Genomic DNA, 21,419 nt, shown 5'->3' on the forward strand with positions numbered 1-21,419 from the left:
TTGAGGTACATACACTATATTCCATCATTCAATAAAATATATGAATTCACAAAAACTGTGTTTCATTACCTATTGGAGAATAAGACAGCATGTAAATTGAATCCAATGTAGAAGCCAGCAGCTGTATCCAGTGGAAGCTTTCTTGAAGTAGAAAGAATACGTTTGGATGTCCTGAAATTGATCCCCTTTACTCAGAATAGTTCTCTACATCTTTCCAAGAATGTTTGTCATTCAGGGGATGTACAAGATACAGTCCAGAAGGCAATATTAAGCTAGTCAAGGATTGGGTATTTGCTGCATTTGCTGGAGTTGATGACAGAACTGCAAACCTTGCCTTGGAGTGCAGCCACATGAAACAGAAAGCTCATTTTGCTTTCTTAATCAGAACTTCCATTCCTAGATGGGAAATTAAATGTACAGATGACCATGTGAAAGGGTGAGTGAAAAGTCAAGTATTTCATCATGTGCAACTTATTGTAGAAAAGTACTAATGTACAATTCAGCCTCAGGGATATATTACATAAGATTCCAATCAGGAGAAGAAAATTAATTACTACTAACCTGAAAAATTAAAGAAACTATAGTACTATTTCCATTGCTCCCTCTGCTAGCATAATAATTCCAAAGTATTGAAGTGTTCCTCTGGATACATTTCCAAAATTAAAATTAGAGGAAAGTATTTCGAATATCTTTTAAGAAAAGAAAGGGTCAGCAAGCCTGATGTAATTTTCAAAGACTCACTTTAATTAGTCTTTATGTCCCTATAAAACTATTTGGAAAATGGGACAAAGTTGAGGCAAAACTAGATGTTCTCTTAATTTCAAGCATGCTGCTACTTACTTAGTTTTCCTTTGAAACACAGCAGGATGAAAAGAGACTTATCTCTGCCCTTCCCAGACCAAATCCCTCAGTTTCCCATATGGCTACAATGCTCAGACAAAAGGGAGATTTTGTTAATCTAATTGAACTGCATGAGAAGGATCCAATTTGTGTTAAGGAGTTAGCAAGTAAGCCTCCCTCCTCTTTCACTGCATTCTGAATAAGATCCCTTTGTTTGTATTACATATGAGGAGAAAGGGATATATAATTACGTGCAAAGAATTGGCAAAATAAGAACAACCTCAAAAACAATTTTAAATGGCCCAAATCTCACAAGATTGCCAAGCTTTCCTAGGGTTCTCATCAGAGGTGATATTCTGCCAGTTCGGACCTGTTCACCTCAACTGGTTGTGGAAATCGCCAGTTGGCACGCCCACCCAGCCCGGTTCTATGCCATCCCATTTTGGCACTTTTTTGGGGTCATAGTGCATGCACGGGAGGCTGAGCACATGTGCGGAAAGGACATGTCCGAGTGAAGCATGCATGTGCATGCTCACATTTGCAAAGCGGTAGGGAAGGTAAGTGAATACTGTTAGATTGGGTAATGGATAGGCACACACAGGCTTAACGGTAACAACAGCTCTTTATTATAATACAAACAGTAAGAACAATCCAGCGAAGGTTGAGTCTGACAGCAGCCCTTTTATAGGGAGTTATCAAACCCTTCGACCAATAGGATTTAACCTCTGTTCCCGCTGGAACAGAGGACTTTGGTGGAAACCACTGTAGTTGTTATGAGTATCTAACACCCCTCCCCTCTTGGATGGAACAATCCTACTGGTAACATAGTCATGCAGGTAGGTGGGCTTTTTGTAGCTCTGCCTGACCTGCGCAGTTCAGTAGGAGGGGTTATCTTGGACAGGTCGGACGGATCTGTTTGCTCCGGAGCTCTGCTCGGTGGAAGCTCCTGGAACCTTCCACAGGCCACGGCTGGAGCTTCTGGAGCCGGTTCACTTGGAGCTCACTGCGGGCATGCAATAAAACCAGATAAGGTTTCCGGTATCCTCAGGCTTGAGCTGACTGTGGAAGGAGTGAGTGATTGCTCCATTTGGGTAGGGCTTTGGCTAACTCATGCAGGAGTTACCTCTGGTTGTCTAAGAGTGGAGTTGGAGAGGTGGCCACGGAGTTGGTCAATGTGCCTTCTCCAGTTCCTACCATCCTCGAACTCTAGGAGGTAAGAGCAAGGGCCAGTGATGCCTATCACTGTAGCAGAGTTCCCCCGGCATAGTTGTGGGCATATACTGAATCCCCTACACTAAAATTCTGAATCTCGCTTGTGGAGTCTGGAGACGATGAGGCAGAATAATTAGGGTGCAGCCGGTCTAAGTGGGACCTTAGCCGGCGACCCATGAGAAGCTCAGAGGGACTTCTCCCAGTGGTGGCACTGGGTGTGATGTGTCGAATTAGGAGGTAATGGTCAACCCGTGTTTGCCAATCTCCCGGGCCCATCCTAGTGAGGGCCTCTTTTGCAGATCTGACCATTGGTGGCCGAATGGAATGGCACGACCAGGGCCTGCCGGATTCCCTGAGCTGCTAGGAAGGTCTCAAATTGCAGGGCCATGAATTGGGGCCCGTTTTCAGAGACCAAGATGTCGGGCAGGCCGTGTGTGGAGAAAAGTCTCCGTAGTACCTTGATGACTGCTTCTGCCATTGTAGAGGTCATCAGGACTACCTCTAACCACTTCGAGTAGGCGTCCACAATTATTAAGAATGTCTGGCCATGAACTGGGCCAGCAAAGTCAATGTGCACCCTAGACCATGGTGCTTGAGGTCGCTCCCACTCCTTAGCGGGCACCTCTGGGGGAGCTTGTATGGACTCCTGGCACAGTGTGTAGGTAGCCACCCATTCTTTGATCTCCCTGTCCATGTTAGGCCACCACATGTAACTCCTAGCGAAAGACTTCATCCTGACTATTCCAGGATGCCCTACATGTAAAGCCTCTAATACAGCAATGCACAGTTTGGGTGGAACAACAACCCGATCCCCCCACAGTAGACAGCCATTTACCACCAATAATTCATCGCATTAACAAAATACATTTTAAAATCAGCCCCAACAGGCCCCTTGGGCCACCCCCTCCAAACCCAGTTCAAGATTTGCTTGATGGTGGAGTCCTTCTCAAAGTGACGGGCAACAGGCAGTCAATGAGGAGGACTGGCATCTCGGGGGTAGGGTCAGGGAGAAGTTCAGGCAGCGGGCAGTGGCTGAGAGTGTCAGCGTGCCCCAAAGTGGAGCCAGGTCAGGGGATAAGGCGGTAGGAGTAGGCAGCCAGGAAAATAGTCCATCTTGTCATGCGGGGTGATAGAGACACTGGGGTAGGACGGTCCTCACCCAGTAAACCCAACAACAGCTTGTGGTCTGTAATCAATTCAAAGTCCCATCCATAAAGGTACTCGTGGAACCTTTTTACTCCTGCCACAGCAGCCAAAGCCTCAGGGTCTATCTGGCTCTAGTTCTGCTCTGCGGTGGATAAAATGCAATAGGGGCTTCAGTTCCGTTGGGCATATGGTGGCTGAGGACGGCGCCGATGCCGAACTGTGAAGCGTCGCAGGTCAGCACCAACGTCAGGGTCTGGCTGTACTGGAGGAGGAAAGAATCCACCGACAGGAGTCATTTTACTGTGGCAAATGTGGCAGCCTCAGCTTTTCCCCAGGACCACTTCGCATTATTAGCCAGGAAACAATGTAGGGGCTCAGCAACAGTGGCTTTCTGTTTAAGAAAGACACTATAGAAATTAAGGAGCCTGACGAATGCCTACAGCTCGGTTTGATTGCAAGGTGTGGGGGCGTCCTGAATTACTTTGATTTTTTATGTGCTTGGGTGAATCCCAGAGCCATCAATTAGGTACCCTAAGAATTCAACCCTTGGCACGTTAATTTGGCATTTCTCTTCTTTGAGACGGAGGCCTTTGTCTTAATTTGAGCCAAAACTGTTCATATACGTTTTAAAAGCTGTGCCTCATTTGCAGCTGATACCAAGATGTTGTTGAAATAGGGGGTGACTCCTGGAATCCCCTGCAAAAGCTGTTCCATGACACTTTGGAACAGTCCAGGGGTGATACTAACGTCGAATTGCAGGCGTGACATTTGAATGCACCCCTGTGCATCACAATGGTTTGGGCCTCTGCCGTAGTGCCATTTACAGGCAATTGTTGGTATGCCTACACCATGTCCAATTTAGCAAAAAAAATTCTGGGCCTAATGAATGGAGGAGGTGCTGTACAATGGGTACAGGGTAGGCGCTTTGTTGTAGGGCTTTATTAATTGTGCATTTGTAGTTTGCGCAGATGCAGACTGACCCATCAGATTTGACAGGTGTCACTATAGAGGTCTCCCAGCGTGCATGATCAACCGGCTCTAGGATTCCCTGGCCTACAAGCTTGTCAATTTCCCTGTCAATTTTGGGGTGGAGAGCAAAAGGTACTCTCCTGGGTTTTAGCCTTATTGGGGCTATGTTGGGATCCAAATTAAATGAAATTGGGGTCTCCACATACTTACCCAGACCGGTGTCGAAGACGTCCTCGAACTCCTTAAAAATGGCTTCAGCGCTGTCGTCTTTCAAGGTATTGATACCGGTCACCTCTAGGCCTAGGGCTTGGAACCAATCTAGCCCTAGGAGGATCTGCAGGTTGCTGCTGACCACTGTCACTAGGAGTTTCCCACTGAACTGTTTGAAGTTCACCTGGAATGTGCCTTGGCCCACGATGGAGACCTGGTTTCCCTGGTAATCGCGTAGGCGGATGTCAGGGGTGTGAATGTGTTGCTTCTTGAGGCTAGGGATAGCCTGTTTCGGAGTAGACCATGGTATGATGGTCAGTGATGACACGGTGTTGATCTCCATCTCACACAGAGAGTCCTCGATGAGGACTGTGACCTTCAGCTTTTTTGGCCACCTGGTGCGGACTTGTCCGATTGATGTATGGTGGGTGACTCTGTTGTCGCCCTCTGAGCGCCATGGTGGCTTCTGCCAGGCCCCTTGGCTGGGCCTCGGTTGGCAGCTTGGTGCACCTCTAGGCTGCCAGGCAGTGGCAGGGAATTCGCTCTGGCACACCTTTGCGATGTGCCCCTTTCACTCGCAGCGCTGGCAGATCGCAGAAACGGCAAGCTGATCTGGCATGGTCTCCTCCACAGCTCATGTATGGCGGGAGATGCTGTTTGAATGTGCGCGCCGGCTGGGCATGGCTACTGTGCATGTGGCAGCTGTCATCTTATTCTCCTTCAGAACTCTGCGGCTCATGATGAACGCATGTGCTTTTCTGCGCTTCGTGGAACACACTTTGGCTCTGCAGAGTTTCAGTCGATTTGACGGCTGATTCTGACACCCTGGCTTCATCCAAGGGAATCTGCAGAGTGAGGTTTGACTTTGCGAGCAACCTCCTCTATAAATTAATGTCCCGAATGCCGCATATTATGTGGTCCAGAATCAGCTCGTCTAAGTCTCTGAATTCACAGTACACTGCGGCCTTACGGAGCACAGCAATGGACTCGTTAATCGACTTGCCATCCTTCTGATTCCTGATATTGAATTCATGCTGGCGAACGTGCTTGGATGGCTTAGGTGTGTAATGAGTCCTAAGCGTCTGCTGGAGCACAGACCAGGCAACTGATTGGAGCAGTGTCGGCTCAGAGAGGTCTTTCGCTGTCTCAAACACTTCCCGGCAACAGTACCCGAGGAACATGTTCTTCTTGCACCATTCAGAAAAGTCCATGAGGTTGTTTGCCTTGAGGAAACAGTCAAATCATAGCATGTAGGAGTCCCAATGCTCGATGACTGGGTCATACGGAGTCGGTGGGGCATGCACGGCCATTTTGTGTTCTGAGGGCATTTTGAATTTGCCGCTCAAAAATGGCTGCTTGAAGCCGTGCTGAGCTCCGGGCTGGTTGTACTTGCTGGATCGCTATGCTCTTTTCGGTTCGCCTAGTTGCCTTCCAATCCCACCTTCGTTGCCAGTGTTAGATTGGGTAATGGATAGGCACACACAGGCTTAACAGTAACAACGGCTCTTTATTATAACACAAACAGTAAGAATAATCCAGCGAAGGTTGAGTCTGACAGCAGCCCTTTTATAGGGAGCTGTCAGACCCTTTGACCAATAGAATTAAACCTCTGTTCCTGCTGGAACATAGGACCTTGGTGGAAACCACTGTAGTTGGTATGAGTATCTAACAAATACCACTCCTGGTTCTCATGCCACATTACTGAAATTTAGCAAGAGAGTTCACAGAGTTTTTGTGCTGTGTCACTAGAACTTGCGAGAACACAAAAATCTCATAAGTTCAATGATCTCACATATGGGCATACTCAAAAAGAGGACCAAGTATTATAAAAGTATCAGGCAAATGAATCAAATTATGTGCCTGCACCATTTTGAGGTTATTGGCGCTTCTAATAGACACGCCTGATTTCATAAAACTGCAATAATTATTTTTATACTTAGACAGTTGTACTAGTAGTCCTTGACTTGCAACAGTTCATTTAGTGACTGTTCAAAGTTACAACGGCACTGAAAAATGACGTGACCATTTTTCACAGTTACAACCATTGCTGCATCCTCACATGATCAAAATTTGCATGCTTGGCAACTGATTCATATTTATGACCATTCCTTTGTCCTAAGGTTATGTGATCACTTTTTGTGACCTTCTGAGAAGCAAAGCCAGATCCACTTAACAACCAAGCTACTAACTTATCAACGGCAGTAACAACTGAGGAAAGAAAACTCTCAGATTCGGGTTTTTACAGATGTGCCAATATGACATCTCTAATAAAATGGAACTTTGAGGAATCGATAGCCTTGGAGTCTTCTTTCATTTGAGGGGTGTTACTTAGAACCCTGACAAAAAGTCATAAAATGGGGCAAAAACTCCTTAACAAACTTCTCATTTAACAACAGAAATTTTGAGCTCAATTGTGGTCGTAAATGAAGGACTACCTGTAGAATGATACTGACGTCCCAAAAACAAAGGGTCATAGGGATTTTTTGCCAATATCATGGTTATAGGCTTTTTTTCAGACAATAACAAAAATAAGAAATGTCTTAGCACACATAAAAAGCTTCGCTCTCTCTGTTATTATGTATATATTATCTTTTCTCAGGCAGCCTCATATACATCTCAACAAATGTGTAGAAGTGGTTGATTGTTCTTCTTATGCCAGATGTAATAAATTCAAAGGAATATTAATATTCCTAATATTAATATACCTACTTTAGTTTACTAATAGCTCCTTTTTGGTAAGAAATTATTACTATGGTGAATCAAATAACTATGCATGTGAGAGAGTTGTTTTTTGTTTTCATGCCTTCAAATCATTGTCTACTCCCTATGACTTCCTGAATTAGTCCCTGCAGTTTTCTTGGCATAGTTTTTCAGAAGTAATTTGCCATGGCCTGCTTCCCAAGGCTGAAAATAGTGACTAGCTAGCTTCATATCTAAGGCAAGCCCAAAACTCAGACCCTCAGTTCTAGCCTGATACCTGCCAAACTTTAAAAGGACTTAATAAAATCTGTCAAATTTCAGGCTTCACTGTTAAATCAATGGAAAGCAAAATCATGCAAATCATGCTGTATGACTCAAGTTTAATTTGTTGCTGAAAAATAGATGAATAGATTTTAATATAAACATGAAAATAGATCAAATGTTTACTTTGCTATTGTAGAGAAAGAGAAAATATCATGATATTATTATATATGTTCCCTGGCTCCGATAAATTATAGATGCTTCACAGCATAAAAGCACCACAAGTATACAGTCCAACTAGAAAACATAGTAAACAAAATCACAAATCTGGTCATTCACATGCAGATATCATACAAGCGAGAAGAGGTTCCCATCAGCGCTCAAAGACTAAGACATGAGTAAGGTCTATAAAACTCTCTACAAGGTCACCAGGGAGTGGCTCAATAGTGAAGGATGTTCATGCTCATACAGAGCATTTCTTTCTACAAAGATATGCAATTACATACGGATGAATGGGAAGGAGGGTTATCACATTTTCAACAGAGGGGACCAGCTGGTTCAGGGGCTCTCCGTTTTTATAATATTTAGAGAAGGCCCTGATTTGAGTCTTCTGAAAAACAGTTTCATGTAGGTTACAAACAACTTATTCTCTCTCCTATTTACTATGCCATGTTTTTCCAACACTTTTATATAGCATAGAAAATGTCTATATTCCATAAACATATATATGTTTTTGTTCCTAAATGAAGACTCAGGAAAAAAAAATCCTTGCAAATTTTAAAAGACTTTATATTTAAAGTATTTTAAAAATTTACAGAATCACATGATGTGATCTATCTTCAATTTTACTATATGCTTCTGACACAGAATACAACTGTTATATCAAAACCATCTATATTTTTAGCATGTAAAAATCTGAAGCTACATAGATAGTATCTATGAAGTAAAATTTAACCAATACATTCCTTGGTTGCAAACTTCAAAGCAAATTGACTATCAAAGTGTAAAGCAATATTATCTGTGATGTTGGGCAAAGATAACCATGAGGGGTGCTACAGATTTTGTGAAATAAGCTTCAGTACTGTATGATCCCCTGGGAATAACAGCTTACAGCTTTTTAATTCTAATGAGAGTTCTGCTGAAAGGCAGTATCTTTCAGGACCATTTTGGATCATATATGCCCTTTACTATGAAAAAAGAAACAATTTTTGTTAGTTTATTTTATCAGGAAATATATAAATTTTAAATCTAAATAATTACAATTGCACTTTATAACTTGCAAATAAATTATAAAAAAAGAACACCGTATCCTCAGCATTCTCAACTCTGAGGTAAACTAAATCAAAAGCATAATCATCATTCAGAATAAACTAAATTTAGGGTATTCAGATTTCCTTCAATAGATTTGCAAAATTTTAAGTTTGTGCTGCAGTGAGGCCCCAGCTTACCAGGATGCTGTTTGATCCACTGGTTTCCAATGGAATAACAGAAAGCTCTTGTCTCCCATTGAAGGTACATTCAAGTAAATATTCAGCTGTGAGAGGATATTAAGGATATTCTTTTTGCCATCACCTATGATGATGGGATATTTCTGAATAATTTGTATACCAATTACTTTGTATATTGCATACAAATTATTTTTGTATACAATTTATACAAAAAAAGTAAATTTATTGCCAGGTTCAATTTTATGTCTTTTCATAATTTTACAGATTAGCATACTTGCATTGGAATATGAATTATTCTAATGGCTAATTCAATGAATGGAAATTATTCTCTTCCAGACAGAATGGAATGGAATAATCAGAACAGAAATTCACTGAATAGGAGTGAATATGAATTATTCTATTAAATAAGAATTATTCTCTTCCCTTCAAACACACAAAGATTTCTTATAAGGGGCTTTGGAGAGAGGCTAGCACCCCCCTCATCTCATGCTTCCTGAACAGTAAATCTCCACCCACTCTCTTTGCAGACCTTCAACTCATCAGAAGTCTGCCAAACACCCTCAACATGAACAGCTAGGTTAAAAAAAAACTTTACTATATCTAGACTGAAACTATCTCAAGCAATTACTTACTGACAGTGTGAGACTGCAGTTTCCTTTATGTACATGATAGTCTAATTCCACAGCTAGTGTCTCCAACAATTCAATAGACCATTTGCCCCATGGTTCATTGGCCTTAAAATGAAGCAGTTGTTAGTTATTGATCATATAACTAATATCTTTGCTGGAGAACTCCTGGGTTTTATTTTTCTTTTCACATCAATTCCATTCTCTGTACTCTCTGTTCTTTTCTTCTATGTGTCTGGAAAGTCAAACCATCACTCTCTTGCCCTGATTTAAAGCTCATGAGTCCTGCTCTTGCGGAGCATGAATTCAATCAGTGAAATGAAGAGCTCCCTTTTCAGCTCAGAAAGCAGGAAAAATGTTGGAAAAGCAAGCCACGAATCTTATGGAGACAAAACAGAGGCTAGAGAAGGACTACAATATATTATTGTTTCACAAATGTATAATGCAAGACCTATGTATGTATGTATGTATACTCTGTGTGTGTGTGTGTGTGTGTGTGTGTGTGTGTGTGTGTTTGCATTCCATAATCCCCTCCCTTGCATTCCAATCCCTCCTGCATTGCTTCTTGTCTGGCTATGAGCAGGGTTTGCGAAACAAGCCATGACAGTATGTATGTATGCATGTATGCATGCATGCATGCAAGCAAACATACATACATACATGTATTGATCACCAACAAACAAAATTATGCCTTCTAATATGGCAATGGTTAAGTTTTTGAAAAGCCTGCAGATTATCCAAATATTAATTGTGATGCAGTAGCATGTGCAGCTGCTACCAATTTTTCATAACTTTCTGCAACTGTCCTGAAAGTTCAGAACTGAAGGGAAGAGGTGATGATACATAAGGGTAGAAATATTCCATAACCATACCACAGTTCAACAGGGTTCAAGTAAAGAATGTGGGCTTTTCAGGAAAAGTAAACTGGAATTATCTTGTACTTGACTTGAGTACAATTGAAACAATTTTTGACATGCTGTGACATTCCAAGATTAGCATGATTTTTAAAGATGCAGTTACCTGGAAAATTGTATCAACAGTTCTCATACCACATAAATTAATCCTGCATTAACTGGATAGTTCCAAATATAGAAATATATATCTATATATTTGCTGACTATACAATAGGAATACAAGTAGATCTCAAAGAAATCCAGACCTTCACTCATGAGGACCCAGATTGTTGGGAGCAATATGCTGACATTGTAAACTGCTCAGACACAGCTGTAAAACACTATGGAGTGGCATATAAATCTAAATTATATTGCTACAGTTATGCTTTGTTTTGCCACTTCATTTACTTGAGACATAATATATTGTTGTTATAGCAAAAGAACTATTTATTTAGCAAACAATGAAGATGCAATGTGGAAAATGAATTTCTGAACAGTGCATCTAATTGATTTACGTTTTTATTAGAAAAAGAGAGGGGGAGGGAGGAGAGAGAGAGGCAGAATAAAGATATTTTTGTCTTGAAGATAAAAACATTGCTGGGAGGAAGGAGGAGCTGATGTTGCAACGACACGATGTGCAATCTTGGAGCTCCAAGATCATAGTTGATACTTTTGCTGCTGGATGGTCCTTTTGGACCTAAACCATCCCAAAGAGACAGTGACAGGGAAGAGCATGTCCTGCTGATCTCAGGGACACCGCAATGTCCCTGATTGATCCAGGAGAATCTCTTTTTGCTGGCGACAGAAGCGCAGCCATTGAAGCTGCTGAAGTTGGGACAGCTCCAGAATGGGAGGAAAACGGAAACAGAAAGTGTGCCCATCTGGTGAGGAAATCTTATTATTATAAAAGAGACTACTCCCAAAAAAATTAAAGCTAAATTAAAATTGAAAACAGAAGAGAACAAGCGGTGAAATTAAGCTACATTAGACAGTGTGTTATCCTTTTTCAAAAAAATTTCTTTTATGGATGGAACTTTTGCAAATGTTTCCTATTCTTTAAATTGAACGGATTAGTTTTTCTTCTACTACTTTTTATATTCCTTTTTTTATACCTATGGATTAAAATATTTTTCCTTATTTTTATAATGCTGGATTGGATGGGTTTTTTGCTCCATTTAAGAATTTTGTTTTCTTTAAGCCTGGAATATAAAGAAGCTATAAAAGGAATACAAAGAGGGCTGTAATAACAGAAAGGAAGTAATACTGCCACTTGGAGGCTGGAGGCTTGGAAGACTTGAAAATATTATCTTTTCTTTTTTCTCTTTGATCATTTGACTTTGCATTTCAAGGTTCCTCAGTTTGTTTACAGAGAGTGATAGTGAGAAGAGCATGGGTTGTTTATACAGGTGCCCTTCAGGAGCTTTATTGGCAGCTGGAGTGGAGTGAAAACAAAGCCTTGTCTTGAAAGATTATAAATGAACTTGCTTTAAATTTAATAAAAAGTTTTGAATGTCAGAATGGCAGTGTTTACAAGTTGGAAGAATGGTGCAACATGAAAAAGAAACCTTAACATTGCAAAAGATTGTTTGAAATTCAAAAATTATTAGAAGTAACAGAGAAAATTGAGAAGAGATTGAAGAACATAGATCATAGAACAGTAAAATTTGATGGAAAAATTGAGGATGTTCATCAAATGAAGAAAGTGGAGGTCAGAGTTCTAAAAACTGAAGGAAAAAAGAAAGAGAGAAGAATTTTTTTGATACTGACAGTGAACTAAGCGTGGTTGGAAATGGAAAGAGGGAAATATGGAAAGGAGAGATAGATGGACTGGAGCTCTACCCCAGATTTCAAAGTATAGAAGAAGAAAAGAGAGATGAATTGATGGAACTAAGGAGATAAATTTTATCAGAAACACTAGTGATAACCAAAGATAAGCTGATCGAAGAAGCGGAGGGTTTCGAGCTTATACAAGATATGCAATAAGCAATAAGTTGCAAAGAGAAGTCCATACAAAACTTTCTAAGGAAATAACCAGAATACTAATGCCACAAATGGCAAGAGACATAAGACTGCACTATTACTGGAAAGACACAGGTTGATGTAATGAAAGCTTATAATAAATATTAAGTCAAATTTAGTTAAATTTAGAGCATTATGTATAAAATGAAGTGATAATGGTTAAATAATTGATTGATAATGATAATAATGCATATATGTGTGTGTGTGTGTGTGTGTGTGGGTGTGTGTGTATTGGTTTGATAAGAGGAAATTTGATATAAATTGCAAATGGTGACTACGAAAGGAGGTTTAGAAACTATGTTATTAAATATAATCATTTTTTATTTAGAATATGTTATAAAGATGTAATGTTACTGGATGATATTGGGAAGAGCTAATGGAATGTCATTATGTGGTTTTGCTTTAAATCTGGAATATTTTATATAAAAGGATGTAAAAAACAATTATAGTCAAATGAAGGTTGAGGTATGATGATAGTAATATATATATAAATATATTTGATTTAAAATATATGATTTGATATGAATTGTAGGTGATGACTGTGGAAGGGATGAACAGACGTTTTTGTAACCAATCGACACACTTTCTACAATTTGTAATGGAAGATGGTTTTGCATTTGTGTGTGTGTGTGTGTGTGTGTGTGTGTTTTGTCTGTGTTTATTCAAAAATAAAACAATTCTTTAAAAAAAACATTGCTGGATCCAATAAAAACATTGATTCATGTGTGCTTGGTGGTGAAATGGACTAGGTGTGTGTCAAAATTGTATTCAATATAGCATCTCAAGTTGGAAGATATTTTCTGAAATATGTCTTTGTAACAGGCAAATGTTTTGTATGATTTCTACAGCATCTTAAAGTTTTAATATCTTTAAATATTCTCTGAAAGCTGCCTTCTCTTGTTCTCATAATGGGAGGGGGAAAACACATTGTTTTTCTTCCAGTAGTCAGAGAGGCTTAGAAAAAATACATATACAGCTGAGAGATCACTTCCGGTTCCTGAAGGCGACGGACATGCTGTCCGCTGCTCGTCTCCCCGGTGGGCTCCTTTTAGGAGCACAGGGGGTCTTGGAGGGACCACCTGCCATAAGGTGGCTTGCTGGAACCCCTGGGATCAGCGGCAGCCATGGGGAGGGTTTTCCAGCCTCGCCCCAGGAACAGGGGAGCATGGGGGGGGTGCATGGCATAGCTGTGTGCCTTCGCCGAATGGATTCCGGAAGGAAATAATCAATTAAGTCGCAGCAGAAGTGCTGGAGGTGAGAAGTTTTGCTCCGATCTCTTTTAACATCATTTAACTGATGAACAGCAGCTTTTTCTAAGTTGTGGATTCAATCTATTTGAAGTTGCAAGATTGGAGGGGGGGTTCCACCTCCCTCGGGCAAAGCTGCATTCGGACCGTCTCTCTCTCGGAATGGAGGGAGAGAGTAAAAAGTTGAATTAGCCATTTGTATTAACTATGTGAGAAAGATTTACATCATAATTACAAGAGGTGATTGCTGAGTTGTCTTGAAAAAACCTTATGGAAACTTTGGATGTTTTGCTCCCTGGTTCCCTGTGAACGGGAGAGCCAAGATGGCCTGCTTCCTTCTTCTCCTTCGCTCTTATAAATGAAATTTGCCTTTTGAAACTACATTTGAAGAACTCCTGGCTTTATACTATATTACCCCCCGAAGGTCTCTTGGAGCTCCTCCTGTTATGTGGTCTTTCTGGATTTGGATTTGGATTTGGATTATTTGTTTTTCTTCTTTTGGTTTGGAATTGTGATTGAAGATTAACTTTCACTTCTGGGCTTGTCTGCCTCCATGGTCTCTCTCAGCTGCGCATTCCTCAGATGCCATCTTTTTTGTATAAGATTTACAGTCATCTCTGAACTTAACAAATGGGGCCCAGAAAACCACCCCCTGGCAAGGTGGCTTCGGCACCGACATCTTCTACGTCCAGTCCAACGACTCAACAGACAAAAATTTCTTTATTTTTACAACAAGAAGGGACTGAGAAAGTTCAAAGGACTTAACTGTTACTCAAATGTTCCAGGTTCTTATGAAGGGACAAAGTGAATTGAAAAAGGAGGTGGCAGACTTTAAAGATCAGCTCAGAGATGTACAGCTGCAAGCAACAGAAAATAAACAAAAAATTGATGTGCTGGAGGAAGGGGCAGTTGGGTTGAGGGAGGAGGTTAAGGCAATTCAGAGGGGGAATAGAGAATTGGAAAATGTTGTGGTAAAGATGGAATTTGAAAGAATGTCCCTTTTTCTCAGATTCCAGAACCTACCAGAGACAGAAGATAAAGATCTTAAGGATACTATGTGTACAATCTTAGTAGAATATATTAAGAGAGATAAAGAACAGGTGCGGTGGGATATGGATCTGGTTTATAGGATTAATTCAGAATATGCCAGAACACATAATGTTCCAAGGGAAGTATATGTTAAATTTCTTAGGAAGACCACGAGGGATGAGGTTTTAGGAGCCCAAAGTGGGGGGGGGCACTAAAATACAAAGATAAAGAAATTGTCATTCCTAAACAAATTCCGAAAAAGATAAGAGATAAGAGGAGGAAGTATTCTTTCTTATCAAAGAAATTATACAACGAAGGAGTTTGGTTTAGATGGCTATTGCCAGAAGGAATGTTGATCTTTTGGGAGGGAAACAGAATTAGAATTAATACAGTTGTGGAGGCAGATGCCTTCATTAAAAAACATAGTGCCCTCCTAGAGGACGAAATTATAAGTAGTGAAAAAGGTGACAACACACGAGATATGAAGGAGGGAGGGGCTGTGGCTCTGCCAGAGGACAGTGGGGAGGGAGCAATATTGAAAAGACTCAGGTCACAAAAATAAATGTATCTGAAATATTATTGTAATTGTTGATATATTAGAAAATGGCAAAAGAGATGATTGAACATATGGTTGATACAATGTATAACAAGATGCTGTTTCTGTTTATCTTTTATCTTTTGTTTTTGTTTTCTGTAAAAGTTATGAGATTTGGAGGGATTTCTACCTTTAGCACGATGTAGCAGCCAAAAATTTTTGTACATCCACTTACCCTTTCCTACAAATGTCTAAAAACCAATAAAATCCTTTTAAAAAAAAGAAAAAATACATATACAGCTAAAATCTTGTATTAGCTAAATTCATTTGCTCATCTATTTCAGTTTGTCAGAGATTGTAGCAGTTTCTTAACAACTCTAGGAAGCTTTCCTTATTTGTCCCCTGTTCATAGGATGCAATATTCTCTGAAGTCTGAAATACTACTTAATATTAAGGCTTTGCAAAACATTTCAAAGGGCCATGCAAAGTGATCATCTATGAAGCACTGAGGCAACTGCATCCCTAGATAGCTTAAGACAGTTGCTTCAAAAGCTTTCCCAGGTTATCTTCACAAGGCAAAGTGCTTTGCTTATGCATATGGATGCAAAGAAACCAGGAAACTGTGAAATCTAGTCCCATTTTAACCATGAAAACCAGTTAATTGACCTTGGGCAAGTCATTCTCTCTCAGCCCAATCTCACAGGATTGCTGTTGTGGGAAAAATAGGAAGAGGAAGGGGTATTATTATGCATGTTTGCTGCCTTGAGTTATTTTTTTAACATAAGAAAGGCAGTAGATAAATAGATAAATAATAACAAGCTGGGAAGCCCTCCAAGCTTACAATAAGATGTAGCATTTTTCCAGGCAAGGAATGCCCTTGGCCAAGTGTTTCTTCAATTGATTTATACAACCCCTTGGACATTGCACTATCTTCAAACAAATTGATATTAGCAAATCAAATAAATCTCACTGGAGAAACACATACACACACACACACACACACACACACACACACAAACAAACACACACACACCACACACCTTGTCTGGAAGGACGATACACCATCAGTTGTATCTTATACAGTAAAAGAAATAACTCCAGTTTTATCAACTTGTACTCAAATTCAAACTAGATTATTTAAACTGTATAGTAATACTGAAATCCATAAAATCCATAGGAATACACACAGAGAGACAAATGGGTGGTAGTTTATCACATTCCAACAGTTGAACAATACCTTTCTTAAACTTTATTTATTTTTGTTTATTATGATTGCCCATCTCATGGAAAGCCTTCAGCAATCCAATAAAACAATAAAACAAATTTTCATATATCCAATGCTTGGAAACACAAAGCAATAATAAAACAATGCCAACAAAATAGTGAAACACTGAAGCTAAACTTTTAAAAAATCTTTGAAAAGCAACCACAATTCTACAATTTACATATTCCTGCTGGAGTATATAACATTGAAGTTGGGGGAAAGGATAGGATCAACCTAGAGTCCCTGTTTAATAATAAATGGGCTAAACTGGACAACATATGTGTTTAATATTCTGTCACCTACAATTTCTCAGACGTTTTTGTTTTATATAATTTAGGAAAATTATTAAGAAAATGTTCTGTTTATATCAATACATACTTATTATCTTGAAATTATCATTGTTTTAAAATTCAGAGGTAAAGTAATGATTTCTATTGCAAAAGGAACTACATTCAGTTTCTGCCATTAGAATGTCAGCCAACAGTTTGGAAAGATTTCTGCCAAAGATCTCTGAAAGCTGTTTCCATTCAAAGCAATCACATTGAGTTCCAAAGTGAATTGACAAAGTAAGCCTAAAAATCTGTGTTTGGGCCATTCAGTTTATCATTGCAATTAAGTGAGAAGGTGATAGACAGAAGTTGAGAATGAATCATAATCAAGCTGCCTATTTCACACGTAGACTGATTAAGTATGCACTGATCTCCATGCAATATACTGTAAGTAGTTTGAATACATGACTTCAACCCAAATCACTAGTACCGTAATAAGCAGCGACTTTCTGGATAAACTTTCTGGCAAACATTCAATTTTGAACAGTTAACAATTAAAAATATACTAGGTGTGATAATTTAAATGTAACATTTATATTTTGTTATGTACACAACTGTTTATGTTAATTGAAAGTTACGTTCTATAGAAATACATCCATCACAATGTATCAAAGTGCATTTATAAACTTTCCTTGCAACTAGAAACTTTAATAAGATAGAATTCTTGATCAAGAAATTTGTAGGATTTATTTATTTATTTATTCATTAATTCGTTTAATTTAATTTACATGGTTGAACATGCATTTCAATCAGTTCCAATTAAAATTTGTCATCAGACATCTCAGTGCAGAAAGAATTATAGAAATAATCATCTATTCAGAGAGATGAACTTTTAAACCTTGCATAGGCAAGCTTGTTCATCTGCAAATGAAATCTTTAAAAGAAATGGAAATATTTTCTTATTCAGCTTATGTATTCATAGGAAAAATTTAAAAGAATCTGTGTTAAATAAATAACTCTAATATTCATCCCAGATAAATTATAATTTCTAAAACATGCATATTCAACAACATTAGCTCATTCTATACATAATATTAATTAATACATGGTGATATTATTTTCATAAATCAATATTAGAAGCCATGGGGAAGCATTTATTTTCCCAGAAAGTTATTGAACATTCAAACAAGCTAAGCCTGAAAGTTGATAACAGTCATTATTACAGAAACACTTGGCACAGAGTCAGAAATGGCAGAAGAGTAAATGTTTTGCCAATCATATTTGCTCAATAATTTCAAGATTCCTTGGAAGTCAGGTAGTAATCAAATTAGTTCTACAAACAATTGCTGTGGAGTAAAAATCATATAGTGCATAATAGCATATTTGCAGAATATCTTGTAAATGATAATAAATTTTGTAAAATAATATTGAAATAGAAGAAAAATATACGATCAAAAATAGCCTTACCTTCTTCTGATCTTCCAGCTTGTGACTGAATGGATTTCTTCCATGCCTACTCATATCTGAAGATAAATCCATCACATCCAATCCTGTCCCTGAAATGGAATTGATAGCAGACTAATCCACAATGTGAGGTTTCCAGGCACAGAGATACACTGCTATATCCATCACACAACTTTGTGGAAATGTGCTGCCTTGAAGAAGTAAGTTACAATTCCATGGACGGAATAGATGAAATAAATTTCACGATTCTCTCTCTGGATCTTCTGAATCAACATATCGTCCTTAAAAGCAGACACCTCCAAAGAGAAGTGAATCTTTACACCTTTAATTCCAATTTATCTGTTTCTTCCTATACAAAATTCCATTTTTGAAAGTTACAATTTTGTTGGTGAACCTATTGAGAAAGAAACATAAATTATAATGAATAGATTATATATTACATGTTTAAGTTTAAGATTATAGTGTAGTGTAGTATAGTATAGCCTAGCATAGCATAGTTATTATAACTATAGTATAGTATAGCTATTATATTATATTTATTATATTATGTATTTCAATTTGAAAAATACTTTTGTAAGTGCAATTATCATAAGACATGATAACAATGTGTCCTCATCCAAGTATTAAACTGATCCAGACACACTTATCTTTTTGAAATTAGACAAGGCAAGGTGTTGCTTTGTAAATCTAGTCCTCCCTCAGTCACATATAAAGCCACCAGAATGTTAAATTTGTAGAGAAGGTTAAATTTGTATTGCATATTAAGCATTCCCTCATACATCAGGCATGCCCCTCTGCAAAGTTTATGGCACTTTTATCATGAGTTAAATTCTGATACCAAACATAAATTGATTGGCAGAAAAGTAGAGTGGAGGAGAGGCTATTGGACAGAGAACAACATGCATTCATCAGAATAGTACTTAAGTGTAGATAGTGGGTTAGGGTTAGGTCATCACTATCATGGTTAATTTGCCTAAAAGTCAAAACAGTAACAAATAGATAAAAATACAAAGGTTGTATTTTATCATAGCAGCATACCTAATTAATTATTTTGTTGTTATTGTGTTGTCTGACTCCATTGACTTTGGGTGGTTTACAAAATATTAAAAACATTTATTTGTTTGTTCATATGTTATTTTTATTTATTGCTTAGATTTATTTGCCATTTATTTGCCGGTCTCATATCAAAAGGACTCCTTACATTTAAAGCAATTTAAAGCAAAAAATCAACATGAGACAAAGGAAATGACAGACATAACAAAACCAAGTTGAAATAAAGAAAAAAAGAGAAGGGACTTCAAAACAGTTTCAATCAAATTAATAATTTAATAAAAACAATTAAAAAGGTAACAAAACTAACAACAGCCAATGCATCTGGGAATTATTATCGGGTATGAATTAGAAATCTGATTTGTTAAATTGCATAAAATAATGAAAAACAATTCAATTTAAAAATTTAGTTTTAGTGCTATTCTCATATATTTTAATTGGATAATAGTAACAAAATATGGCATTTCTTCTATAGAAGTATAGTAACAAAATAATGCTTAAACATGATCATTATTCCTTTTTCTTTGGACTATTGCTTTGCAGTAAATTGGAACTATTTTCTAATTGAATACTTTATGATTACAATTGTGTGTACTTTATTGCAATATTAGTGAGATGTAACAAGCCAAATTACAGCTTTCATTTTTTTCTTAATAATTCCAGTTTCCTATTTAAGCAACAAAACAAAAACCCAACAACCAGGCAATATTTCATTCACTCCCAAACAAAATGACAGAATAAAGAGAATTAAGCATTTCACCTATGATCATTTCAGCATCATCGTTTTTAGGACAAACATTTTTGGAGAGGATACTGCAGTGATGCCATTTTAAAAGGAGAAGACTATTAGCATTCATTCTGTACAAAAAAAAAATACTCTGGAAACTGTCTTGATTGTCTTAAGGGCCACTTATCACTAATATTATAATTTGTTATTTCCACAGAGAGCATCATTTGAATTGTATCCCTTGCTCAAATTGTCCTGGATTCTGATTCTGAGCCTGTCAAAAGCTCTAATGAATACCCTGTGTATCTTCTTCCTGCTGCCTCATTTTTAAGTTAATAGCAGCTTCCTTGTACAGACAGATATGCCAGGCAAGGCAAGGCCAGCTCTTTTATCATTTTATTTCAATCTGAGAAAAGCTGCCAGACATGTATGCCCTTCCTTTTACCACTTCTATCATTTAATTTATTGGTCACTGAGCAGAAGAGAAAGAAAATATATCTATGGTGTACACTAGACAGTTAGTCAATAACAGTATTTTATTCCTGTTATTCATCACAATTTCCTATAGATTTAATACACAAGTTAGATTGTGTCTGAAGCAGGAAACATATAGTAAGATTTAAAATGGAGCATTCTTTAAATCAAAGAGCCACAAAAATGGCTGTGATCTGAAGCTAAATGACAGATAATGCTTGGAGCAGAATCTTCTGCTCTAACATTATTTACAGTTTTATATTATTAGTAGTAATCAATTGACTTGTTCATATAAAGTTTGTTTGTAAGAAAAGGTATGTGTTAGGTCAATATATTATATTAATTATATCCATGCCAGATGCAGTATGTTAATTGTAACAATTATAGTAGCCATATTTGGCACATTTTTTTATCACACCAAACTTTTTCAGGTAACTCTGTGCAAGCTAAGGTTTTTAATCTAGATACTTCTTTGCAAGCTAGTATACTGTTACTAAATAGGGAGAAGTAGAATAACAAGAAGTGTGAAAGTAGAATGATTTCAGAAAAAGAAAAGTTTATATGAAAACATATTAGAAGACAAATGAATCTACTAATAGAATATTTGGAAGCTGCTTGGAACAGAGAGAAAATGATAATGTTACAGAGTGCCACCAAAATTTAGTGATTTAATGGATATAACATTTGTTTCGTATGTGGGTGAAGAGGGCTAATAAGTAGCCTCTAGCAGAGTAGATGGAATTAAAAATAAAAGGAATGAAATAATTTGGCATGAATCTCAAATGAAAGAGTTCTAGAAGCAGTATTTAGACAGGGCTATGGGAATTATAATGATATGTTGAAGAGTAAAATTGAAACAAATACTATAGACTTAAGTGTCCCCAAAGAAATTATGAAAAGAAAGTAATAAATGTTGCAAAAATGTTGAAATATAGTACTTACTGTGTTTCCCCGAAAATAAGACAGGGTCTTATTTTCTTTTGATCCACAAAATATAGCTTGGGCCTTATTATCAGGGGAGGGCTTATTGTTTTGG

The 21,419-nt window shown here is 38.0% G+C and overlaps 1 protein-coding gene across 1 annotated transcript in view; it reads right to left on the reverse strand.

Moving 5' to 3' along the window:
• The window catches only part of NAV3 (neuron navigator 3), a 488,007-nt gene that overhangs the window by 345,157 nt on the left and 121,431 nt on the right, over positions 1-21,419 (reverse strand). The window contains exon 2 of the mRNA XM_081956875.1: positions 18,136-18,526. Coding sequence (XP_081813001.1) covers positions 18,136-18,207 — 72 coding nt within the window. The 5' untranslated portion in view covers positions 18,208-18,526. The remainder of the gene's footprint in view (positions 1-18,135; positions 18,527-21,419) is intronic.

The sequence above is a fragment of the Natrix helvetica genome (assembly GCF_964273705.1).
Source record: "Natrix helvetica genome assembly, chromosome: 6".
NCBI classification, from domain to species: domain Eukaryota; kingdom Metazoa; phylum Chordata; class Lepidosauria; order Squamata; family Natricidae; genus Natrix; species Natrix helvetica.